The 24,185-nt window shown below is 28.6% G+C and overlaps 1 protein-coding gene across 2 annotated transcripts; it reads left to right on the top strand.

Annotated features, from left to right (window-relative positions):
• Nucleotides 1–961: 961 nt before the first annotated feature.
• Nucleotides 962–24,185, top strand: LOC135925747 (uncharacterized). Of its 2 annotated transcripts, XM_065461209.1 has the most exons (6): nt 965–1,423; nt 17,052–17,147; nt 19,568–19,705; nt 21,453–21,559; nt 22,989–23,128; nt 23,685–24,184. In XM_065461209.1, the coding sequence occupies exons 1-6, from the start codon at nt 1,174–1,176 to the stop codon at nt 24,025–24,027; spliced, it is 1,074 nt and encodes a 357-aa protein (XP_065317281.1). In that variant the 5' UTR covers nt 965–1,173; the 3' UTR covers nt 24,028–24,184. The 2 variants fall into 2 exon arrangements, with proteins under 2 accessions (XP_065317282.1, XP_065317281.1); XM_065461210.1 differs by lacking the exon at nt 17,052–17,147 and having other exon boundaries at nt 962–1,423; nt 23,685–24,185.

Below are 24,185 nucleotides of genomic sequence, written 5' to 3'. Positions count from 1 at the left end.
ATAGTTTTATATATATCTATGATATTCCTAATATAATAAAATGAATTTATATTTAAAAAAAAAATATATAATATATATATATATAAAAATAATGAAAAAAAAAATTTTCTAAAAATTTATCATTTGTATTTTATTATCAAAATTGGACAACAAGTCTCATTTCTTATTGATAAAAATTTTGTGCATAAAAAAAAATGTCATGAGAAATTTATATAATCTATATATTAATAATATATAATATCATAAAATAATGTTATTTTATTTTATTATAATAAATATAAATATATAACATACTGTGCAAAATAAAATAAAAAATAAGTTATTATTTTTATTTATCTATTTACTGACCCCATTATAAAAAAAAAATTACTTTATTTTATTTACCTTTAATTTTAAAATTTTATGATTATATTTTTAATATAAAACAAACATAAATATTAAAATTAAATAAAAATTATAAATTTAAAAAAAATAACTTTGTCCAACTTATATAATTGGTATAATGATGTAATTCGAAAAAAAAATGAAGATTATTCTTTAAAATGATGATAATTCCCAATATACGCACCAAAGATTTTTTTATTTTAAAGCATTCTTCTTAGCTTGGATTCGACTTTATTCTCAATCATAATCATTCTTTCTTTATTTTAGGAAAATTTTCCGGAATAAAGAATTTTTACGGAATTCCTTTTTTAACTAATACGCGCGGTCTAATCGTCTCAATTTTAAAAACAAAATATATATAAAACAAATCGCTCAAGCTTAATTTATATGTAAAAAAAAATATCTATCTATATAATATTATATAATTAATTATTCATTTTCATTCCTCATTCCTATATACAAAAAAAATATATAAATTATATATATTTATTATCCTTGAATATTAATCAATTTTTTTATTTATTTATTATTTTCTCATAATTTTATTTTTACTTTTTTATAATTTTATTTTCGGATAAGTAAGTAAAAATAAAAATAAATTTTAAAGAAAAAATTGTCGAAAAATTATTTTAATTTTCGAAAAATAAAAAAACTTAAAAAATAAAAATATATAAAAGAAAGAAAGGAGAAACGAGAAAAATTCGCCACTGATAAAAGGATAAGGAATCCCTGCAACTTTTTATCGGGAATATTTAAAAAAAAAAACGAGTCGAATATTAAAATACAAACATGTCCATCAAATCGGCGATTCTGCTATCGCTAGGCTCCTTGCTCCTGCTCACGGCGGTGACCTGTATAGTTGTCGGATTCGCCACGGATTTCTGGCTCAAATACGATGTCCACCACAACAACATAATCAGTGACCTGAGGAGGCAACATCCGGGAATCCGCGGTCTCGACTCGGTTAACCGCACCAAATTGTTAGTAGACCGGACGAGAGGGTTATTCCATTGGTGTTATCCCGACAAAAGACCTTTTGGTAAAAAAAAACACTATAAATATGCTTTATAATTCACGATATTATACTTTGGTATTGATGGTATTTTAAAAAAAAAAAACTAAGATTGATAATTTAAAAGTCGGTGCCAATTTTAGGAATCATAATTCAAACAATCTTTAAACCCTGGGTCAAAAAATACTGATATCTTTTTATATATTATTCTTTTTTTTTGGATCTTTATATTAATAAATTTATAAATACCTTCCCTCCCTCCTAAACCCAATTGTTAATTTTTTTTTTTATAAATTCAATGAACTGTCAGATTCAAGATTTATTTATTAAGAATTGGCGGCATTTCTTAAAGTAAAAAACTTATTTATATCCCTTTTTTTCAGTAACAAATTGTCGCTAATTCTCTAAGTTTTGGAATTTTAAGTAACACGGTTCTTTTATTAACATCTAGAAAAAAGGGATGCTTAAAAACAAAAATTATTACACATTATTCTAATTGCAAATTTTCAACCCTATCCTATTATGCGAAAGAAAAGCTTATACAATATTTTAAAAAAGAGTTGGTTTGTGGTCTATTTCCGATGATTATGTTTCATTCATTTTTTTTATACTAATAGTTAAATTCGATTGGTTTTTTTAAAAAAATAGAAATTGTTACCAGTTTATGAGTAATAATTTAGACATATTTTTTACCGTAATTTTAATGAGTTTACTTACATGATGTTCGCCTAGCATCTGGTAACGAGTTAATTTTTTATATAATAAAAAATAGTATAATATTATTTATTATATATATTATAAACCTATTAAAATTAAGCACTCATTTTAGATATTAGTTACGAATCAATAATTTGATAGTTTTATATAGGCATTTAGAACCGGAAGTAGATATCCGTTGCACCGGAGAAGGAGAACTGACAAAATCTTTAAAAAAAAATTTTTTTTCTTCAAAAAATTGTGACGATAAATGTTTTTTTAAAAACGCCGATTTTAAACGGAAATGTATTATGGAAGGTTTTAGTATCTTGCCTTGGGATTTCCAGACAATTTAGGCCCCTAACTTTTGGATCAATAGATAGCAATTGCATAATAAGTTTTCTAAACATGTTAGAACACATTTCTGGTTAAATTCATAGTTTTTATACAAAAAAACTACTATAATAAAACATTTATTTAAATTTGAGAAATTGACACCATTTGACTAACAGATTTAAAAAAGTTTGAACTTATTATAATTTTTAATTTTTTTCTTCTTCTTCATATTCAACTATTTTTATAAACGGGTACCTATGGAACAGGGTCTAATAAACCTCAAAACCGGAACTAGAACTGTTACTTTGGAAAAATATGTATATCCAGGAATCCCATTTTTTTTAGGTTTAGGTTCAGAACTTTGAATTATAAATATCCAGATCCTGACAATCGGCTTTGTTTTAAAATTTTAACTTTCCGATACTTTTATAATACTTAATTTGATCAGGTAATCCTAAGAACCGATGTTTGCATAGTTATTTGTTGAGCGTATTTGAGTTAAGACAGGGGTCCTTACCTTATCGAATATCAGTACCCGTTCGATCCGTTTAAACGTACTGGTTCAAGTTCGGTTTGTAAAAAAAATTTTTTAAGTTAGATTCGTACTCTTTCAAACATATTAATAAATTTTTTTTTATCAATTGAAAACTATTTATTAAAATAAATTAAGTATATATTAGAGTAGAGAAGAACACCTTTCGAATTTTTAAAATCGCATACATAAAATGGCTAACTTTATTTTTTATTGTTTTGTATCGAACACCACTAATATACAGATACAAAATTTTATTTTTGATCAAAGTGCCGTTACAATTATAAATATTTTCAAGAATCGCTTCTGTTCAAATTGTAACTATTATCTATATGGGGGGGAAATAAAAAAATAATTAAAATTTGATACTTGGGAACATTTCTATTGGTGGGTAAGGGTATAATCAAATAAGCTATATAAGGAAAAATATAAACGACTTGTACTACTTAATCAATCGAATTATAATTGTCTTTAAACACGTTGAGGTTATAAAAAAGTTAAAAAACAGTTCACAATACCTTCTTCTTTTTTAAAGCTTGATCAACTGTTCAACTCCGATTTAGGTTCGGTTAAGTAATGACGGTTAATACCGGTCTAACGGTTCGGGTTTACCCCTGGTTTAGAAATTAAGACGAAATAATTTATACATTTAAGCTAGGTTTATTTTGTAAAAAAAAAATAGGCAATTTTAGACATCATATCAATTTACTCAAATTAGAAATTATCTAACATACACACATTGCCATGCTACATAATCAAATTTTTGACGTTGTTGTTGTTGTGAACGTGCGGACTTTATTTTTTTTGTTAGGAATCCACAAACTTTTAGTTTAAAATATCATACCTTTCGAATAATCCATCATTAATACTAATGACCAGAGTTGTTAAAAGATACTATTTAAATGGATCTAGATATAGATACATCGTCTAAAACAGTATCTAGATACAGATATTTTAATCAAAAAATCTATCTAGATTCAGATACAGATATTACATTTTTATATCTAGATCCTTTAAAAACTCTGCTAATGACGAATCTAAAATTTATATTGCAAAAATACCATAAAAAAATGCTGATGTGCCATGCCAGGATGACTTCGAACCGGTTAAGTATACCGGTTCGGTTCATTCGTATCGGTTTGGTTTAGAATTTATAACGGGTTTTCGGTTCATTCCGTTAGTCGTTAACTTTAAAACCCGATTTAACCGAAAATGTATTCTATCACGTGTAAAGTATTTAACCCTATAAATTTAAGCCAATTTCAGCCATAGACATTTGGTATTTTTTTAAAAAAAATTTATAATGAAAATTCCATATAAAAATTAATTTTAAATTAAGAGTAGTTTTCTAAAGTTCGTTGCAGAATTGTCTGAAATTTACTATACATGCCTAAATCCATTTCCTGTAAAATGAGATTTTCAAAATCTAAAAATTCCCTTATTAAATGATTTAAAATTGAGAGATTCCGAATCCACACACAAGAATCTTATAGAGAAAAAAAAAATCCTTTATAAAATTTTATATGATTATAATTCCTTATTTAATTTAACCGTGCAAGATTATTTCTTATCTAATTAACTGGTAATTTGTCTAATCTCTTATTAAATTGTGTATATAAAAGTTAAAAAAAATAATAAACTTGGTATAGATTGATATATGAAAATTTTGGCTAATTTGCAAAAGATATCGCGAATTTTATAAATTGTCCCCCCTAAGGGAAATTAAAATTTCATATTTATAAGGTTTAACAAATATAAAATTATCGGTTATGAAAACCGGTTTTAACATAGTTCGGTTCGCTCCTTTTTATATTTTCTTTATAACGGTTCGGTTAACGGTTAAGAAAATTTGCAACGGTTTCTTCCGGTTTAGCGGTTCGGTTCGAAGCGCTGCGTGCCAGCACAGTTCGGCCCCCATCTTAATCAATTGATAAATTTAAAAATTCGAATAATATAAATTTGTATATTAATTTTTCTAACAACAAAAAAGTCTGCCGTTATATTCTTTTTATAACATTTTTCCATTTCCTTTTTCGTGTTTCTATTCTTTTTTTTGTTTTCGTTTTATTTTTAAATCTTTTTTTTTAAAATAAAAATATACACTTAATATAAATAATTATATATAAGTCAAGTTGACGAGTTCAAAGAGGACGAATATTTTGTGAACTTGAGTTCACGACTTGTATCAACTTGAGTTCATAATTCGAGTCGATTTGAGTTCACGACTTGAGTTAGTCGACTAACGACTCGAGACTCTGAGTCGGAGTCGGATGAACTCGACTTTTTAACAACACTATAAGCAAGAATTCAAACTTTTTTTAAAAAAAAATGTCTACTTGTATAATATTATTAGGTGTGCTTATTAAACAATAAAAATTTCTTGATTAAAATCTTGCAAATTAATTCACGATTCCATATATAAAGAAAGAAAGAAAGAAAGAAAGAAAGAAAGAAAGAAAGAAAGAAAGAAAGAAAGAAAGAAAGAAAGAAAGAATATATATTTAAATTTATTATATACCTGGCGCCCATTATATAAATATTTATTCATATAATAATTAATATTTTATTATTAAAAAATTAAACTAACTAAACTCCAACCTCATTACCTTATTTATAACGAATTAGTTTAGTTCTATATGTTTTTTACGAAATAAAGGCATCCTTATAAAAATTTATAGTGGAAACAAAACTTAGTAATTATTAATACATATAAATAAGTTTAATGATTCTATTAAATAACATAAAAAAAATATTAGCCTATCCAAACTGGCATATACTTTATTTTCAATGATTACTATCTTATTCTCAGAGCAGCTTCTGTGTGTGTGTGAAATGGGGGGGGGGGGGGGTGTAGATTCAACGAAAAAAGGGTTGCATAGCTTTCGATCGAATAAATTTCAATATAAATGATTTGACAGTTTTGCAACTCGAGGAAACTGTAAATTTTATAAATCATTTATTTAACGGTAAAGCTAGCTGTTGAGCGTTTAATCGGAGTAGGGTCGAGCGGCAGAAAGGAGGGAGAGAGACGAGGCGGGAAGATATTGCGGAGAAATATCGAGACTAGAAAGTTGGAGGTAAACGAAGAAGAGGATGCCCCAAATAATGAGTTGAAGGGATGTGATTGCCCAAGACTTTATGGAGCTTTTAGCTGGGCCCGGATTTCGGATTTCGGATCTCTAATTTCGATATTCGAATTCTTTTTAAAACGGCCATTTTGAAATAATAAAGAAATGACTTGTTATAAAATATTTTTATATATTAAACATGAATGCATAAAATTTATACGAAATTTATAATTGAATTTTGTTTAACGTTCCGTTCGACTAAAATAAGTTCCCAAAAAGGAACAATGTTTTTTTTTTCAGAAATTGTTTTAAAAACTTGATTGAGAGGACCTTTAGAAATTTTTGATCTAATTGAGCAGTCATTAAACTGGCGATAGGGCTCAAATTGACCCCAGAAAATTTAATAAAACTCTAATTAGAAATTCGAGCACGTCTCGATTTACTTATATTTTTTTTAAAATTTCGTAAATAATGATATCTTCTATAGAAGTAAGAACTTTTTATTTACGAAAACAAAATTGAAATTTTTAGATTTTATATAATATATCGTTATATGAAACTACTTAGTCTTGTTTAGAAAAATTCAGGTTCATTTTTAGAAATTTTTGAACGCAATTTCGATTTTTAAAATTTTTTTAATATATAACTTGATAGAATTCCAAATATTTTTGAAAAATATGTTTTTTTTGATTATCTTTCTCTCTCTTTACTAGACGATATAAACCATGTTAAATTGTATGTATTTTTTTAAAAAACTTTATTTTGATTGCAAAAGTTTTTTTAGTTTTTTTTAATATTCTTTCCTTTTCGTTATAAACTTATAGGAGTTATAAAATTTTAATTTTACAAAAAATAAAAGTTCAACAATTATAATTTTGCATATATATATTTTTTTAAAATATAAATTATTATATAATATAATAATTAATAAGTTTTTTTATGTATATACATACATCTAATTTTTATATATATTTATAAAAGTGTCGAAATAAAAATATAAACACATCTCAACCATTTGATGGAGTTTAAATCTTAAAATGTGGAGGGGGGGGGGTGGTTAGAAAGTGGCGGTGGTGGTAAGAGTTTAAAGAAAAATCGAATGAAACGGGACCCGGGATTCAGACCCTGGGTTCAAACCCGGGGTCGGCAAGGCACCGATTTAGATGTTTATTCCTTCTTCCTCATTATTGAAATTTAATATTTTCGCACTTAATTCGACACATATTTTGAAAATTTAGGAGATATATTAAATGATAATTATCTAGTTTCTTTTAATATCTGTTTAAAAAGATAATAATGCAAAAACATATTTAAAATTATGTGAAAGAAAGAAAAGAAAAGAAAGAAAAATTGAAAGAAAGAAAGAAAGAAAGACGCTATTAGGCATAGCCTCCTCCCCTCCGCTGGGGCATTCTCGATGGCTAATGTGTGAAGTAATTTAATTATATGGGCAATGAATATTTATGTTGACTTAAAAAGGCTCGGAGATTTTAAATAGCGCGACACTCCCGTTGGATGATCCTAACTCACAGTCGAAATTTCACGGAACCTAAGAAGAAAAAAATAATTTAAGTTTCTGACAGTAAGAAAAAAATTTTCGAAATGGGATTTCTAACCCCATAAATTACCGACGGGATTTTTTTTTTTTACTAATAATGCAACTATAAGAAAAATAATCTTCAAAAAAACAAGTTTTTTTCAATTCAGAAAGGAAATATTATATACTTTCTTTTCAATTAGGAACAATGTCAAAGTCAAGGGTGTCGGACCGAACCGCAAAACGGAAATGAACCTGTTTAAATTAGGGAACCTTTTTGTATGGAATATTTTAAAATGAGATAACCCCTAACCGCTATAAAAAAAAATTCTTATTTTTATTTAAACTATTGTTTATATTTAATAAAAAAAATAAATAATCATATTCCAGAACTTTCTATCTATATTATCAGTTATCCCATATATATATATAAGTGGTTCATCCATCTTGTAACTGTCTCATATGAATCTATTCCCATGGGGCCGGGGAGGGGATTATAAACAGATGTCGACGAGAGGCAATGACCTATAATGACACCTAGACTGACGATGCAACTTGAAAGCGTCGATGAATTACAAATCAGCTGGACCCGCCATTTTTTGGAACCAATATACTAAATTATTCTCAATTTAAAAACTACTATTAAATTGATAACTTGCTTCCTTGTTATCTCGATGATCAGGTAAATAAAGTTTGCGCCGGACATAGGAATAGATTGGCCTCTCGTTTAAAATTTTTTATTAATCGGGTAATCAAAATGGCGTCCACAGCTGTTTTTCGTTGATGTAACACCTTTTAATGAATGGCATCGTAAGTCTATTTTTCTCGAGGCCCCCCACACAAGAAATCAAATTTTAAGGTTCAGCCCGGATTCAAATCCCCTTTTAAACCGGAAGTCTCGAAATTTCTCCACTTTGAATAAGCGCCCCCACTTTGAATAAGCGCCCGATTTTTTTTAAAATAAATATTGCCTAAACCTCGAAATTTCGCTTGTATATATCTAGACCTCTGTTCCTTCTATGAACAAAATCTTCAGGCTTGCGTAATATTTTTTACAGATGAAATGTTGAGTTAGCCGTTTTTAAAGGTCGACTCGAAAACCAGCTGTTTAACAACCGCTACATTTAGCGATAAATTATTTGCTATATCATATTGATATGAATAAGAGCTGTTTAACAACCGCTACATTTAGCGATAAATTATTTGCTATATCAAATTGATATGTGAATAAGTAATTTCGTACAATTTTACCCTTTATATACCCTGTAAAGGTGCAATCTTTCTTACAATATTAAGAGTATATCTATCTATCTTTCAAATTATACAAAAAAAAAATATAAATAAAATTTGATTTATTTTTAAAAAAAAAATACACCCCTACTCAAAAATTTTTTTTATAAATGATTTGTATATTTTTTTTTTAAAAAATTATTATGTATTCTTCATGATATATAAAATCGATTCTTATTCAATTTAAATTAATATTTTTCATATATCTATATCTATAACTTTAATTTTTTTATTTTTAAACGAAACCACAAACTAGTAGTTTGTTAAATGGCTAAACTCAATATTTAATCCAGCAAAAATATTATTGCAAGCCTAAAAAAGATTTTGCTTCACAGATGGTTCATAGGGTTGAACTAGTGTTGTTAACCTGCTAAACTCGATATTTAATCCAGCAAAAATATTATTGGAAGCCTAAAAAGATTTTGCTTCACAGATGGTCTATAGGGTTGAACTAGTGTTGTTGAGCCCATTTTTCAAAAATGGCTAACTCAATATTTTAGCCAGAAAATATTGCCTGAGATCTCGATAATATATGTCTGAATCTTTGTTCCTTCTACGAGCAAAATCTTTGAAATATACATTTTTTCTAGATGAAGCTATTGAGTTGGAGCTGTTTTTAAAAATAGGCTCAAATCGAGCCAACGTGATCATGATAGCAGGTATCTAGGATGTTGTATCTAGATATAAAAATGTGGTATCTGTATCTAGATACATTTTTGATTAAAATATCTGTATCCAGATATTTGAAAAAAGTATCTTTCAACAACACTATTACAAACCACAAAACCCACTTTCCACGTAATTTTTAATGGGAAAAATAAACAATTTTTCTTCCCACTCTTTTATAAAAGGTGTTGTGGTTGTAATGTAAACGAAACAAAACAAAAAAAAAATATTAATAAATTAATTTTTATTTTTATTCAATTTTTTTCTTTCTTTCTTTCTTTTATATCGGCTTTAAAAAAAAATAAAAATAAAATATTCTTATTATAAAAATAAATATTAAACTTACAATTTAATTAATTCAAAAAAATTACGGTAAAATGAATTTGTGAGCCTCCTTTACCTTTTTGAACTTTTCTTTGAAAGTTTCACAATCTTTACCCCCCCCCCCCCATATTCCCCACCCCCACATTCTATCTTCAAATAGAGACTATTTTTAAATTCCTGGGTATCATATTTATTTATTTTTTGAAACGACTTAAATGATCTCGATAATTAGGAGAGTAAAAATCGCTGGAACGTTTAAGTTTGAGACGCGGATTTCGCTTTCCGCTTTCATTTATCAGTTTTTAAATGTATAAGCCCCCCCCCCCCCAATACCTCCTATAAATATTATTTAATAACAAAAATCATTATATATATAATAAAGGTATTTATTATTTAATGCCACTTATGACAATGATACAGGTTGAAGATTTCAAAATATAATAAAAAAAATATTTTTCTTTATTTTTTATATATATATTTTAAAACCTTATTTTTCATTTTATTCATTTAAAAAGAATTTTACGAAAGAAACTAGTAAAAAAAAAAGTTAGATTGTTAGAAAGCCAATGGAATTAACATAAAAAAGGAATTTTAATTTTTTTTTTGTTGTTGCTTTTTATACACAAAAAGTATTAAGGAAGACCTATATATTTATACATAAAAAGATGATTTTATTTTTATGTTTCTTGAGGTGTGATAAAATTTTTTAAAAAAAAAAGATTGAAGGGAAGAAGAAGAAGAAGGAATGGTAAATGAAAAAGGATCATTTATTTTAATGGATTTTTTTTTATATCAAACAAAGATCAAAATTGTATTTTTTTTTAAAAAAAATTCCACAATGCAATTCATTTAAAAGTGTCACGTCAAATGAAAAACAGCTGGCGACGCCATTTTGGTTGCCCTTATAATTATTTAAAAAAAAAATTTTTTTTAAAACGATAGGCCAAATTTATTCCTATGTTCTGGCGCGAACCCTATCAAAGAAATTGCCTGATCATAAAGGAAATTTAAGAGTAGTTTTTAAACATGGGAATAATTTACTATACGGGGTTTACCAAAATGGCGGGTTCCAGCTGATTTGCATCAGACGTCGCTTTCGAATCCATTATTCATGAATGCGTCGTCAGCTGGTAAAGCCTAAGTAATCGCCCGCTGTTGATGCATGTAAGAAATTACCTATTCCAAGTAGATTCCATTATTTTATATTGTTCTCAATATATTGTATTTTAAACGGTCTCGAAGGATAGACCGGATAGTATCGGCTCTGATAGTAACCCGGATATCGGCCCGAATAGTTCATTGTACTTACTTACTTATTTGTTTAAAATCGAAATCAAATTATGCTAATTCATATATTCCGTGCGAATTAATAAAATTCATTATTTTATTACATATTTAGTAATCTCCTTAAAAAAATTTCTTATATTAAAAGGCAAAAGAAAAAAAGGGGGAAAATTTCTATTTATCCATCATTTAAACAAATGGGAAAAATATCGGGTCAGCCCGTCACTCTTGACTGATCAATTAATTTTTAATAAAATAAGTACTCTTTGTTAATCTCCCCTGTATTCTTTCTTTCTTCTTCTTTCTTTCTTCTTCTTCTTTCTCTTTCTTTCTTTCTTTCTTTCTTTCTTTCTTTCTTTCTTTCTTTCTTTACTCCCATTTTTAAAAATCAGGTCTTTTAGACTTAATAATATTAAATTTTTTTATATTTTGGTCACCAGAAGAGCCCAAAGCGTTATTAGCTTAGCGGGGTAGAGTGGGAGGTTTTAGAGGGCTCTGCTGAGAAGATACCAGTTTTTTTGAATCTGAGGAATTAGGACTCTGACAATTTTTTTTTAGATTCTTAAGTTAATAAGCATTTCTATTTTTAAAATTATTTGCAGAACCCTGAAACTAGTTATAGCCCCCCCCCCCCATACTAATTATTACTAACCGATCATAAAGTTAATGAATGACATCAGATCCTTGAGGTAGGAGAGAGGGGGCGGATCATTGTGATATTCATGAAAAAATTCATTTTTAAAAATATTTTATTATAAACTATTTGAAGCTTCCTCGGGAAGGATAAAAAAAAAGACAATTTTCATACATAATCGCTAAAAAAAATAAACCAATAAAGGCATAAATTGAAATATATATATTTTTTAAAAAAATATTGGTACATCGTTATCCTTGGCATAAATTCGTTTAAATCAGGACTTTTTATTTCTTTTGTATTTATTTATCAAATTTTTTTTATTTCCCACAAAAAAATGTATTTTAATTTAATATAATTATTAGTAAACTATCGATAATAAACATCACATAATATTAATTATTAATATTTTTTTTAAAAAAAACTATTAGCTAATCAATTCTTACTTTAATTTTTTTTTGATTGTAACACAAAAATAACCCAAATTTAAATCTATTTGTTTTAAAAAAAACGGAATGGAAAATGACAAGTGGGAACCGGGGTTAAAAGATTTATCGATTTTTGGGTATTTATTGAATCTCAATTTATGACATAAATTTGATGATGATATAATATAATAAAAATGTATGATATTATTATCACGGAGAGGAGGTTTCTCGATAATTATTGAATTTGTGCTACTTCTTTCACAAAATACACTTATCCATCATTATTAATAAAAGCAATAATTACGATTAATATTGAAAATCTTGTATTTTTTTTTGGGATCGCGTGGTTAGGTTTGATTAACCTAGGTTAAAAATATAATTATATTTATTTAACACACACTGTGAATGGTGTTTTTTTTTGTAAAATAAAAAATAAATTTAGTTTCTTCAAAAAGGATATTTTTAAAACATTATAAATTATTCAAGTAAAAGTGGAACTAAAAAATTTTGAGCCGATTCTTAAAAACGGCTAAACTCAATATTTTAGCCGAAAAATATAGCCTAAGCCTTGAGATTTGGCTAATAGATGTCCGAACCTTGGTTCCTTCTACAAACAAAATCTTCAGGACTTGACTTACAATATAGCCTAAGCCTTGAGATTTGGCTAATAGATGTCCGAACCTTGGTTCCTTCTACAAACAAAATCTTCAGGACTTGACTTACAATATAGCCTAAGCCTTGAGATTTGGCTAATAGATGTCCGAACCTTGGTTCCTTCTACAAACAAAATCTTCAGGACTTGACTTACAATATAGCCTAAGCCTTGAGATTTGGCTAATAGATGTCCGAACCTTAGTTCCTTCTACAAACAAAATCTTCAGGACTTGACTTACATTATTCTGGATGAAATAGTGAGTTAGCCGTGCCGCTGCCGTTTAACAACATTACTACAAATCCTAAAAATACACGATTAAATTATATTTTAAAAAAAATGGTTAATTTGTATATTTTTGTCTTAAAAAAATAATTCTTTTTTCTTTTCTTTCTTTCTTTCTTTCTTTCTTTCTTTCTTTCTTTCTTTCTTTCTTTCTTTCTTTCTTTCTTTCTTTCCTTTCTTTCTTTCTTTCTTTCAGTTCGTTACAATCAGAACCCAATTTTATTTTTTAAAACTATAAATATACGAATTACCAATTTTTAAAAATATAATTATTCATGTATTTTGGAAAACTTGTAGTCCCCATATACTAGTGTTGTTAACGATTTAAGCCGATTTTTGAAAACGGCTAACCTCAACATTATAGACAGGAAAATAATGCCCTCTTCTCTTCTCTCTTCTCTCCTCTTCTCTTCTCTCTCTTTCTCTTCTCTTCTCTTCTCTTCTCTTCTCTTCTCTCCTCTAACATTATAGCCAGGAAAATAATGCTTAAGCGTCCAAATCTCGCCAATAGATGTTCAATCCTATGTGCCATCTATGAGAGAAATCTTTAGGCTTGCATAAAATTTTCTCTGGATAAAATATTGAGTTAGCCGTTTAACAACACTAGTCCCACCCACCACCTCTGTTTTCATAGAATGAATTTTTTTTTTAAAATATTTTTAAAGAATTATTTATCGTTTATAATTATGTTGTGTAAATTTATCGATAATAAAATTGAAAATGTTAAACCTAAAACATATAAAATTATTCAAATAACTAATGTCGTCTTATATTTATTTTATGGTATAGATATTAAAAATACACCTTTTATTGTATTTACAAAATAAGTAAATTTTAAAATTTTTTAAATCATTTGATAAATAATTCGTTATTTTGTGGGGTTTTTTTTTTAACATTGACACCAATCCCTTTATTCCTTAAATTATAAGCCTCAAAATTAAATAGGGTTTAGTGTGTGGCAAAGTCTAGTTAAATCCCTTTTACTTAAGATACATCCTAAAGCTTAAAATATTTTTTCGTGGTCAATATAAAATAAAAAAGATACTTTTAAAATTTAAAAGAAAATTATTGTTAAATTTGACCTTAAAATTTTGTCGCGTATATTTGCTCACCCCTCCTATGATCGTTATTTAAATGAGAAAGACAAAATTTTAAACCATCCCACGTAGTATCTTTAATTTAAAAAAATAAAAATGAAATCATGTGGTCCAATAAGCCCTGAGATTAACACCTGCCCCCCCCATAAAACTGTTTTCACTGTGTGTGTGGCACTTAACTAAGTAAGGAAATAAGTATAGTTTTTTTTAGAAGAAATAAAGTTCACACGTGTCTATTTTCATTGTTTTTCACGAATAAAATAACGGCGATTTCATCTCCCTTAAGAAAATCTTGAATACGCGTCGAGGATGCTTATGAATGCCTCATAACCGCCATCGTAAAGACCCTGGTTTTGGCTATGGGGAGAAACTTTAGGGTTAAATCATTGGTGAGAGATGGCGCCAACACATTTGCATGGCTTAAAGGGACAATCAGCTGATTAACTATTCGACACATTTACTTCGCTAAAGGAATCAGCTGATTAAATATTAAACACATTTACATAGCGTAAAGGGGCGATCAGCTGATTAACTATTTTGAAATTTTATGTGTAATGGCCCAGTATCCATTTTATATATTTTTTTTTAATAGTTTATCAATGGGGGGACCTCGTCATTGGTTCTAAAGGGCAATGCCAATATCAAGGTCGATCACATCATTCCCAAACCCCCTCCAATCGTTCCTTCCTCTGGCTCCCCACCCCCCTCCCCCCCCCCCCTTCACCGCACATAAAAAGGTTTTGTTTTAAAAATATTATCTAGAAGGCCACGCAAACTTTTTTTTCTTATAATTTTTTTGTTAAAATTTTAAAATATAATATCTTTTTAAAAAATATATAAATGAAATAATAACTTACGAAGGTCAAAATCAAATCTTTCGTTCTTTTCTATGTTAATTTCTTATTATTTTTTCTTTCCTTTCATTAAAGTTTATTATTATTATTAATAAAAAAAAAATGTTATTTTATATATATATATATTTTAAATTTATAATTATATTGATGTATAACCTTTCTTAATGAAACTTAAATATAATTTAAATTTGTTTAATGAGTTGTGTGTGGCAAGTTAGTTAATTTAGTAAATAGATAGATAAGTAAAGTTTAGTGTAAAAGTCAAAAAAAAAAAATGACAAGAATCATCTTTACATTTATGAATTTATAGGAATATTTTTAAAAGACAACTACTTTCGCGACATATGGATAAGATATTTTAAATGTTTATTTGTTAAAATTGTCTAAATTTTTTGATATACTAATTTTCTAGCTTATTTATATATAAATCGTATGTTCTTTTAACCGTGATTTTTGCGAAAGATTTTTATAAAAAGTAAATTATGCGGAATATTTGAAAGAGAGAGATGTAATATGGGTGTGGGATTTTGGTTAGAGTCAAATTTTATCAAGTCAAAAAAAAAGTGCGGACATCATTGTGTTTGCGGGGATTGGGAAGCGTATATTATTTGGAGAAACGGAATCAAATAGAAACATTTTTTTTTAACTGATGAACGTTGACTAACTCAATATTTCATCCAGAAAAGTATTTACGCAAGCCTTGAAGATTTTGCTAATAGAAGGAACCAAGGTCTGGATATATTATCGAAATCTCGATATTAGGCAATATTTTTCTGGCTAAAATATTGAGTTAGCCATTTAACGACCCTAGTTAAGAGATAAATATACTTAAAACTTTATTCGGATATTTTAGAAAGAGAGAGAGAGAGAGAGAGAGAGGGGAAAAAAATGGCCATTTAAATAAGGAAAAGAGAAATCGAGTCTAAATATTGGGCTATAATTTAAAAGACCAATTCCTAAATGCTAAATTTTAAAGATTTTTGGGGAGTTAGAGGAGACTGACTATATAAAAAAAAACTTATGGCTGAATGTTAAAGTTGCTTCTAACAGTATTTCTCTACAGAGCTACTTCTAAAACTATTCCTTTAAGAAGTGTCATAGGTTTTTTGAAAGTTGGGGAAGGGTTTGATTATTTATCTTTTTTACAATATATCTAATAATTTATCGATGTAAAATAGCATGTAACTGTTAGGGTCAGATAATGTTTAAAAAAAAATCGTACTAGATCTAAATAGTCGTGCCAGTCCACTCTGGAATTTATATTTTTTCATCTTAGAGGGATAATACGAGGAAACGTGTGAATTCAGTTTTTATATTTATCGTAAACCAGAGTCGGAGGGGTGGTTTAAAAGGGTTTACAAGAGCAATGATATAATATTTAACATATTATATGGTGTCTTCATAATGTCCCAATGGGAGATTAAAAAAAAAATTAATACTTCAAAGTGATTTTGAAAGAGACACTAGACATTTAAAATGAAAAAAATTCATAAACCAAGGTCTGTTAAAATGCTTCAGATGATTAATATATATGATATTCGCTTACAGAGGCGTATAACTATCCTTAACAATCTCGAGGGCTCAATTTATTTATTTTTTTTTTTGCAATTTTGCTAAATGACCTCTTTATTAAAAAATTATTTGGGGGGTTTTTCAAATTTTTCAGGAGGTTTAAGCCCCCAGTGCACCACCCCTTCCTAGTGATGCTACTGTTCGCTCATAAATTATCGAAAAAATATTCGAAACCGTAAAGATATCAAGTTCAGGTTTCGGATGGTTTCTGAAAACGGATAATATCGGTTTCATTAGAACCTTTTTAAAACCGGGTTTTCGGGTTTGGATTTGGTAAATATTATTAACGGTTAATACCAGTTTATCGGTTTTGTTTTTGGAGTGAGGGAACTCCCTACTTCTGTTTTTCTAACGACCAATAATTAAATATATTTAATAAAAATATAACGTTTTATTATAGACGTTTCTCTGGTCCGAAAATACGTGGATAGCTATTGCGAGAAAATTTCTTATCGAATTTTCAACTCCTTTTCCGAAGCCCAAAAAAGAAGAATTCGTAATTATTATTATTTTTTAATCATTATGATTGTTATAAAATTAATTTATATTATAATATGTCATATTATAAAGAGTCGAAATGCTCTACTTCCGCATTTTTTAAAAAAAAAAAAAAATTATATCATTAAAAATGACAAAAATTGAACTCTGATATATAAATCTGTGTAATTTATGGCAGATAAAAGGGCACAATTAATTAAACTTATAATAATTTTAACTAATAATATGATATGTGTTAAACTAGAGAACCTGCAAGTGCGGGAAAAATTCTTTAATTCCAACTACGACCTATAAGGAATAAAAAGCATTTTCTTTAGTCTCACTCATGCCCAACCTGAAAATCAAAATATAAAATTATTTATCATTATTATTTTTTTGGTCATGTTTATATATTAAGTAAGTATAAATCAAACCATGATTTAATTAATATCGCTACCGATTTTAATTCAAAGCAAAAATTATTTACACACACACCCCTCTACCCAGCCCATCCCGAAAAAATTTTTTTTTTCCCCGATTGATCACAATAACCCGACCCGTTTTAACATATGGATCCAGTTTTTTTGGATTGGGTGAGGTTTTTGCGGGCCTACAAATTACGCCTAAAAATTGAACATTTCGAGAGACCACATATTACATTTTTAAAGAAAGAAAGATCCTTAAAGATGGCTTCTTACAATTTTTTTAAAAGATAAAATTGATAGTCAGTAACAGGAATACTAATTCTGAACTGATGATTCGTCCCCAAAATGTGTAGGGTGATATCGGGACTAGTTAAAACGCCATATAAACGGAATTATAATAAAAAGGTGTGGAAGTTATGGAAGATTTTCTTTTTTAAAGAGTGGTTTTTCTAGCCCTGATCTCGCCTACTTTCGTTATGACGCACGGCAGTGTGGGAAGCGTTTAATATTTTTTTGGCGGTGATTGCGCTGCTTATTTTTCCGGTAGCTGGCTCTGGTTAGAAACTTGTACGCTGTATCCTTGATCATATGTGTAGGGAGAAACCGGGACTAGTTATAAACGGCAATGTAAACGGAATTATAAAGAAAAGATACGGAAGTTATGGAAGATTTTCTTTTTAAAGAGGGGTTTTTCTAGCCCTGGTTTTCCCCTTACCTACTTTTGAAGTTCACCATTTAAAGGCTTACCATACGAAATTGCCTTTCAATGGTCTTTTAATACAACCGATTACACGATTACATTGAGTACAACTGACCTCAATGGTACACTCCTTATGTAATAAATGAATCAACAGTCTAGGTTAAAATAATAATTTTATTGATTTATCTCTAGTGATCATAATAATAATAATAATAACTTGATGTTTTTGTTAATTTTTAAAAAACTTATCCCTAAAGGAAGATTTAAAAAAAAAGATAAATTTCATAAGCTACTTTTAACTCCTTTCAAGCCTGATTTAGGTTCATAATTTTGTTAATATTTCTAAAATTTATATGTATACCCTCCCTCCACACACTCACAAAGCTTTCATATAATATCTAATATTTTATATGTATATGTTTATTTGAATTATCTCTCACTAGTGAAATTGTTGAATTTGTGGCAAAGGATCAAAAATATTCCCAGAGGTATGTTAACCCAAAAAATAGGTTTTCTTCAAATCGTTTTAGAAAAGTCTATTTTTTAAAAACAAAGAATTAATACTCAAAATAAGCTATATTAAAACAAACACTAATTTCACCAATAAGAAATAAATATTTCACAACTCATCTTTAAATAATATTAGAGCCAAAATTAACCCCACCAAGTTTAGATAATAAAAAACAATTGATGAACTAAAAAAAACACGAATTAATAATAGAAAACTGTTTTACACGCGATCGCTAGAATAATTAAAGGGACTCTTGTTTTTTTCCCCTAAAAATTATAGCTTCTGTCGCATAATTTAATAAAAGGATTCACACATTTCTACCAAGTTTTTTTATATTATAATTTAATCCATGACATATAAGTACCTAGACTGACGATTCATTCATTAAAATGCATTTTTAAGCGCCGTTAAAAGCAAATCAGCTGGACCCGCCATTTTGCTAATACATATAGTAATTATTCTCATGTTAACTACTATTAGATTGACAGCTTGCTTCCTTATTATCTCGATGATCCGGTAATTCTTTAAATAAAGTTTGCATCAGATATAGGAATAAATCGAGCTCTCATTTAAAATTTTAGTAATGATTAGTGTAAATCCAAGATGGAGTCTTCAGCTGATTTGCTTTGATGTACACTTTTAATGAGTGAATCGTCAGTCTAGGTATTATATATGTCATTGAATTTAATATAAAATTTTTAATGCTTTTTTTTGCTATCTTAAAAAAAAAAAATTATTTCCTTAAAATTTGAATTTTCTCAAAAATTGTTTTTTAATTATAAATTATTCTTTAATATAAATAGATTTGATGCGGACACAAATAGCCTTTTTCATTATAGCGTTCTTATTCTTTTTATTGGCGTTCATAGTGGGAATAGTTGGCTGTTGGAAACGTAACGCGTTGCAAATATTGGCTACTGGATTATTGATTCTTTTTGCGAGTAAAATAATTTTAAAAAAATTTAATTTTTATCACCTATTCGTTCAGAGATTTTTTCCGCAAATATTTTTGCGAGGTAAGAAGGGGAGATTCAGTGTTATTCAGAATGGGATTAATGGAAGAATTTTTATTTTTAAATTTGAACATTTTTTTTAAAATATTTTATAAGACTTGATTAATATTATAAGGTATATTTTTTACCCTATAAAATTTTACATAATTTTTGCCTATAAATTTTTAATTTTGAATAAAATTTTTAAACTCTGATTAATTTTAACACCCAAAATTTTAATAAGGTAGATATGTGAGCCATGGGGCGTGACTAACTACCTCATCACCACGTTTACATTTTTATAACGATAGGACATTTAAATTAATTTTGTCTTAAATATATATTTTTAATAGTGCGAATCTTAATACACCAAACGTTTTAACTGAAAATTGGCCATTATAAGTTTAACGAGAAGAAATTTTGCGGATTTTTTTTGCAAGACAAGATTGTAAATTTTAGGCCTGGGAAAGATTCTTTCTTCCTTCCTTCCTTCCTTCCTTCCTTCCTTCCTTCCTTCCTTCCTTCCTTCCTTCCTTCCTTCCTTCCTTCCTTCCTTCCTTCCTTCCTTCCTTCCTTCCTTTCTTTATAATATAAAATCAAAATTCGATTTGTATTATATAATCTATCTAATAAAAGGCGAATAAAAATTGCAGTTAAAAAGGGGGGTCCGCTTTGTTTCAACTCGCAAAAAGAATAACTAATTTTAGAATAATTAGAATGCTGAAGTGTTATACTTATGCTTTGCTTTAGACATTCCTTAACATCTTTTCTTATATTTTGATTCCTGTGATTTGTTTTTTTTTCTCTCTTTAGCTTTCACCTTTTCTGGTGGTAAGCTCCTTCAACATCTCTCTCCAATTTATGTTATTCATACAATCTCTTTTATCTATTTTATACTTCTTTATATTGGCTCTAACTTTATGGCCCCATTGAAGTTTTGGCCTTCCTCCTTTACGTTTGCCCATCACTTCCAAACTCTCAACTTTATTTCCTATGTAGTTCATAGGCCTTCTCATTGTGTGCCCATACCACCTAAGTCTGTTTACCATTAACTTAGTTTTAATGGGCACTACCTTTAAACTACTTAGTATTCTTGTACTGCGCATTTTATCCTTTCTTGTTACCCCAGAAATCATCCTCATCATTCTCATCTCCATAGTTTGTAGACTTCTCTCGTCTGATTCTTTGGTTGGCCATGTTTCCGAACTATATAGAATAGTTGGTTGTACTATGGAACTGTAAATTCCCTTTAATTTGTGTGGGATTCTTTTGTCAAATAGCACTCCAGATAAAGATCTCCACTTTAACCACCCTTGATTAATCTTACTCTTTATCTCTTTTTCTATTGTGCCGTTTGTTTGTATAGTGGAGCCCAAATATTTGCAGCTTTCAATTGCCGATATCTGCCATTCATTTATATCAATAGTCTCTGTTTCATCTCCTCCTATCACCATATACTCCGTCTTTTCTCTATTTACTTTTAATCCATGCGTTTCTAGGATATTTATCCAACTCACTAACCTTTCTTTCATTTCATCCTTCGTCAAGTATCACAATATCATCTGCAAATATCATATTCCACGGGACTGTTTAAATTGATTAAAAAAATATATATATAATTTGAGTCACTCTCTATATAAATCGCGCTTTTAGAATTATCCCAAGCAAATTATTATAATCATATTATCATAAAAAGCTCTCTTTGCCGCTGCCGCAACAGCAATCTTTCATGGAATCAAACATATAGAGAGTAACGTGTTAAGAGATGTACCAGAGAGTTTGACCACTTTTAATGTTCCAGAAGTAACTTATAACTAACTTCTGCATTTATTTACTTTTTAAAGATTTATAATCTATATACATATGTTAGCGTCAATGGGTTATGTTTTTTTCGAGCACCTTTTTTAAATTTAAAATTTTTTGATTTTTGTGGAAATGTTTTCCGGCACGTTTGGAATGCCCTAATATTACGAATCGCACATACCGGTAACTTTTGAGTCATTTTATAATTTATACGAAAAAATCGATGAAAGATTAATATTAAATATCAAAAGTTTATGACTAAAAATTATCCGAAATTTGGCGGGTAGGTATTCCAAACATGACGCAGAATACATTTTTCCGGTAAAATCAGATCTTTAAATTCAAAAAAAAAAAACGCGCTCAAAATAAATGATCTAACCTGAAAAAAAAACACATTGACGCTAACAAATATAAATGATATGATCATGCCATAAGAGGGTTCGGGCGAATCTGGAATTTTCGTAAATAATTTTAAATTTTTACAAGCCTGATTATGGCCGCATGTAATGAACCATACTTACCCCGTGTATAATTAGAGTAAGGTGTTGTTAAACGGCTAGTTTTTGAGCCGATTTTGAAAAACGGCTAACTCGATACTTCACCCGAAAGAATATTACGCAAGTCTGAAGATTTTGTTTGTAGAAGGAACAAAGGTTCTGACATCTATTATCTCGAGCTCTTCTGCCTAAAATTTTGAGGGTTAGCCATATTAAAAAATGGGCTCGAAAAAGACATCCTTTTTTTTTGTGAACTTTTGATAGTAAATTTTAGATATTGTTCCTTTTTTCCTCCTCTTCTCATAATAAACGCAACAACAAAAATTTTACAGGGTTTTGGTTCACACGTGCTGTGATACGATTCCGGTTAAATCAGAGTTTTTTTTTCTCTATAGATGATTTGAATGAAATAAATAAATACCCCCCGGGGTCTATGACGCGTAGTCCTAAATTCGCCGAACCCTTTATATGGTGTTGTTAATGAATGGCTCGTTTAGGAGCCTATTTTAAAAAAAACGGCTAACTTAATGTTATTATCCATAAAAATATTACGCAAGCTTGAAAATTTTGCTCATAGAAAGGAACAAAGGTCTAGACAGATATTAGCGAAATCTCGAGATCTCAGCAAATATTTTTCTAGCTAAAATATTGAGTTAGCCGTTTTTGAAAGTCGGTTCAAAACGAACGGTTTAACAAACTCTCTACCACCCCTACATATATAGGGTAAAGAAAAATTTAAAATTCAATAATTATAAATTCGCCTTAATTATATATATATATATTGTCTAATTGTGCTGAAGTGTATTAGCCTCTCATTGCTACATTTTAAAATTAATTAATACGTAAATATTTATTTTTTATAAAGTATTTAGTTATTAATAATAGCTAATAACTAAAATAATGTATCCCACTATCTAACGAATGATGAAAAGGTTATACGTAGTAACACGAAAATGAGATTTTGGTGGTCTTACATGCTGTGTTGGATAGGGGTAGGTTTGGCCCTTCTCTCCGCCCTTATTTTCTTCCTGACTTCTTGCTTTCTTCACCGAGATCAAAAGACAAATCGAAGGTTTATATTTATGTATAAGTTTAAAAAAAACATATATCTATATCTATAGTAATTGCAATCTCCCAACCCACTAAAAATGAGCATTTTTTTATAAAATGCAACATTTACAGATTTTTACAATTCTAAGTTGATTACCATTCACTATTTCCTTTATTTATTTATTTTTTAAATGGGTTTTAGCTTGCATCGAAACCTCCACACTTAAGAGATTGTTATTCTGATTTCGGATGCAGGGGGTTTAGATATTTTTAAACTTTTAAAAATAAAATAATTTAACACAAATGGTCCAGGTTAGAATCAGGTCAAAAAGAGACCGGGGTCAAGTAGTTTCTTAGCAAATTTAAATTTAAAAAAAAAATTAATAAAATTACATTATACTTTATTATATTTTGCGCTATTTCTAACCCGGTAAATTTGTTAGGGACAATAGTTAACTTTGAGATTTAATTTATAAACATTAATCACTTAATTGAGATAAAATACAATATATATATGTAAAAGATAGTAAAAATAATATATATATATATTTTACACGCCAAACGCGTTTATAACTTAGATACATGCACAACTACAACACGAACAAAGTGGTAGCAGGGGGATCGATTATAGCGGGCTCCGTTGGGCCTAAAGATCGTTACTTGGTGCCCGTTTATTACGATAACACTAACGCGGCGCCACCGCCTCCTGGGATGAGGCAAGGGGGCTACGATTCGGGCCGAGGGGGAAACACGGTTTATTACGATAACGGTTATTATAGGTCCCCACCTTCGGCCCAAGGTGGCGGTGGACCGGGCGGAGAATATTACCGAGCCGGCGATCGCGTAGTAGGCGGAGGAAACCCGAACATTTCTCAGGGTAATAGCAATACTGCCGGGTACGGATACGGTTATTACAAATAAAAAAATCGATTTTGAAAAGGAACGCCAAGTTAAGAGCTTGAAAAAAAAGAGAACAATTTTCCCTAAAAAAAATAGGAATATATATTTATTTGTTTATTTTTAATAAATCGAAGAATATTGAAAAGATGGAAAATTTACTTATTAATTTTGATTTTTTT

Source organism: Gordionus sp. m RMFG-2023, chromosome 3 (assembly GCF_954871325.1).
Source record: "Gordionus sp. m RMFG-2023 chromosome 3, tfGorSpeb1-WG-v2, whole genome shotgun sequence".
Taxonomy (NCBI): Eukaryota; Metazoa; Nematomorpha; class Gordioida; order Chordodea; family Parachordodidae; genus Gordionus; species Gordionus sp. m RMFG-2023.
The sequence above is the reverse complement of the archived record's forward strand: the minus strand, read 5'-3'. Positions and strand labels throughout refer to the sequence as shown.

Bases quoted from the DNA above. Each gene is read 5' to 3' on its own strand.
- LOC135925747 (XM_065461209.1), top strand. From the start codon at position 1,174: ATGTCCATCAAATCGGCGATTCTGCTATCGCTAGGCTCCTTGCTCCTG. The intron at 17,148-19,567 runs GTAATTATTATT...TAATATAAATAG, and splicing joins AGCCCAAAAAAGAAGAATTC to ATTTGATGCGGACACAAATA. The intron at 19,706-21,452 runs GTAAAATAATTT...TATCATAAAAAG, and splicing joins ATTATTGATTCTTTTTGCGA to CTCTCTTTGCCGCTGCCGCA.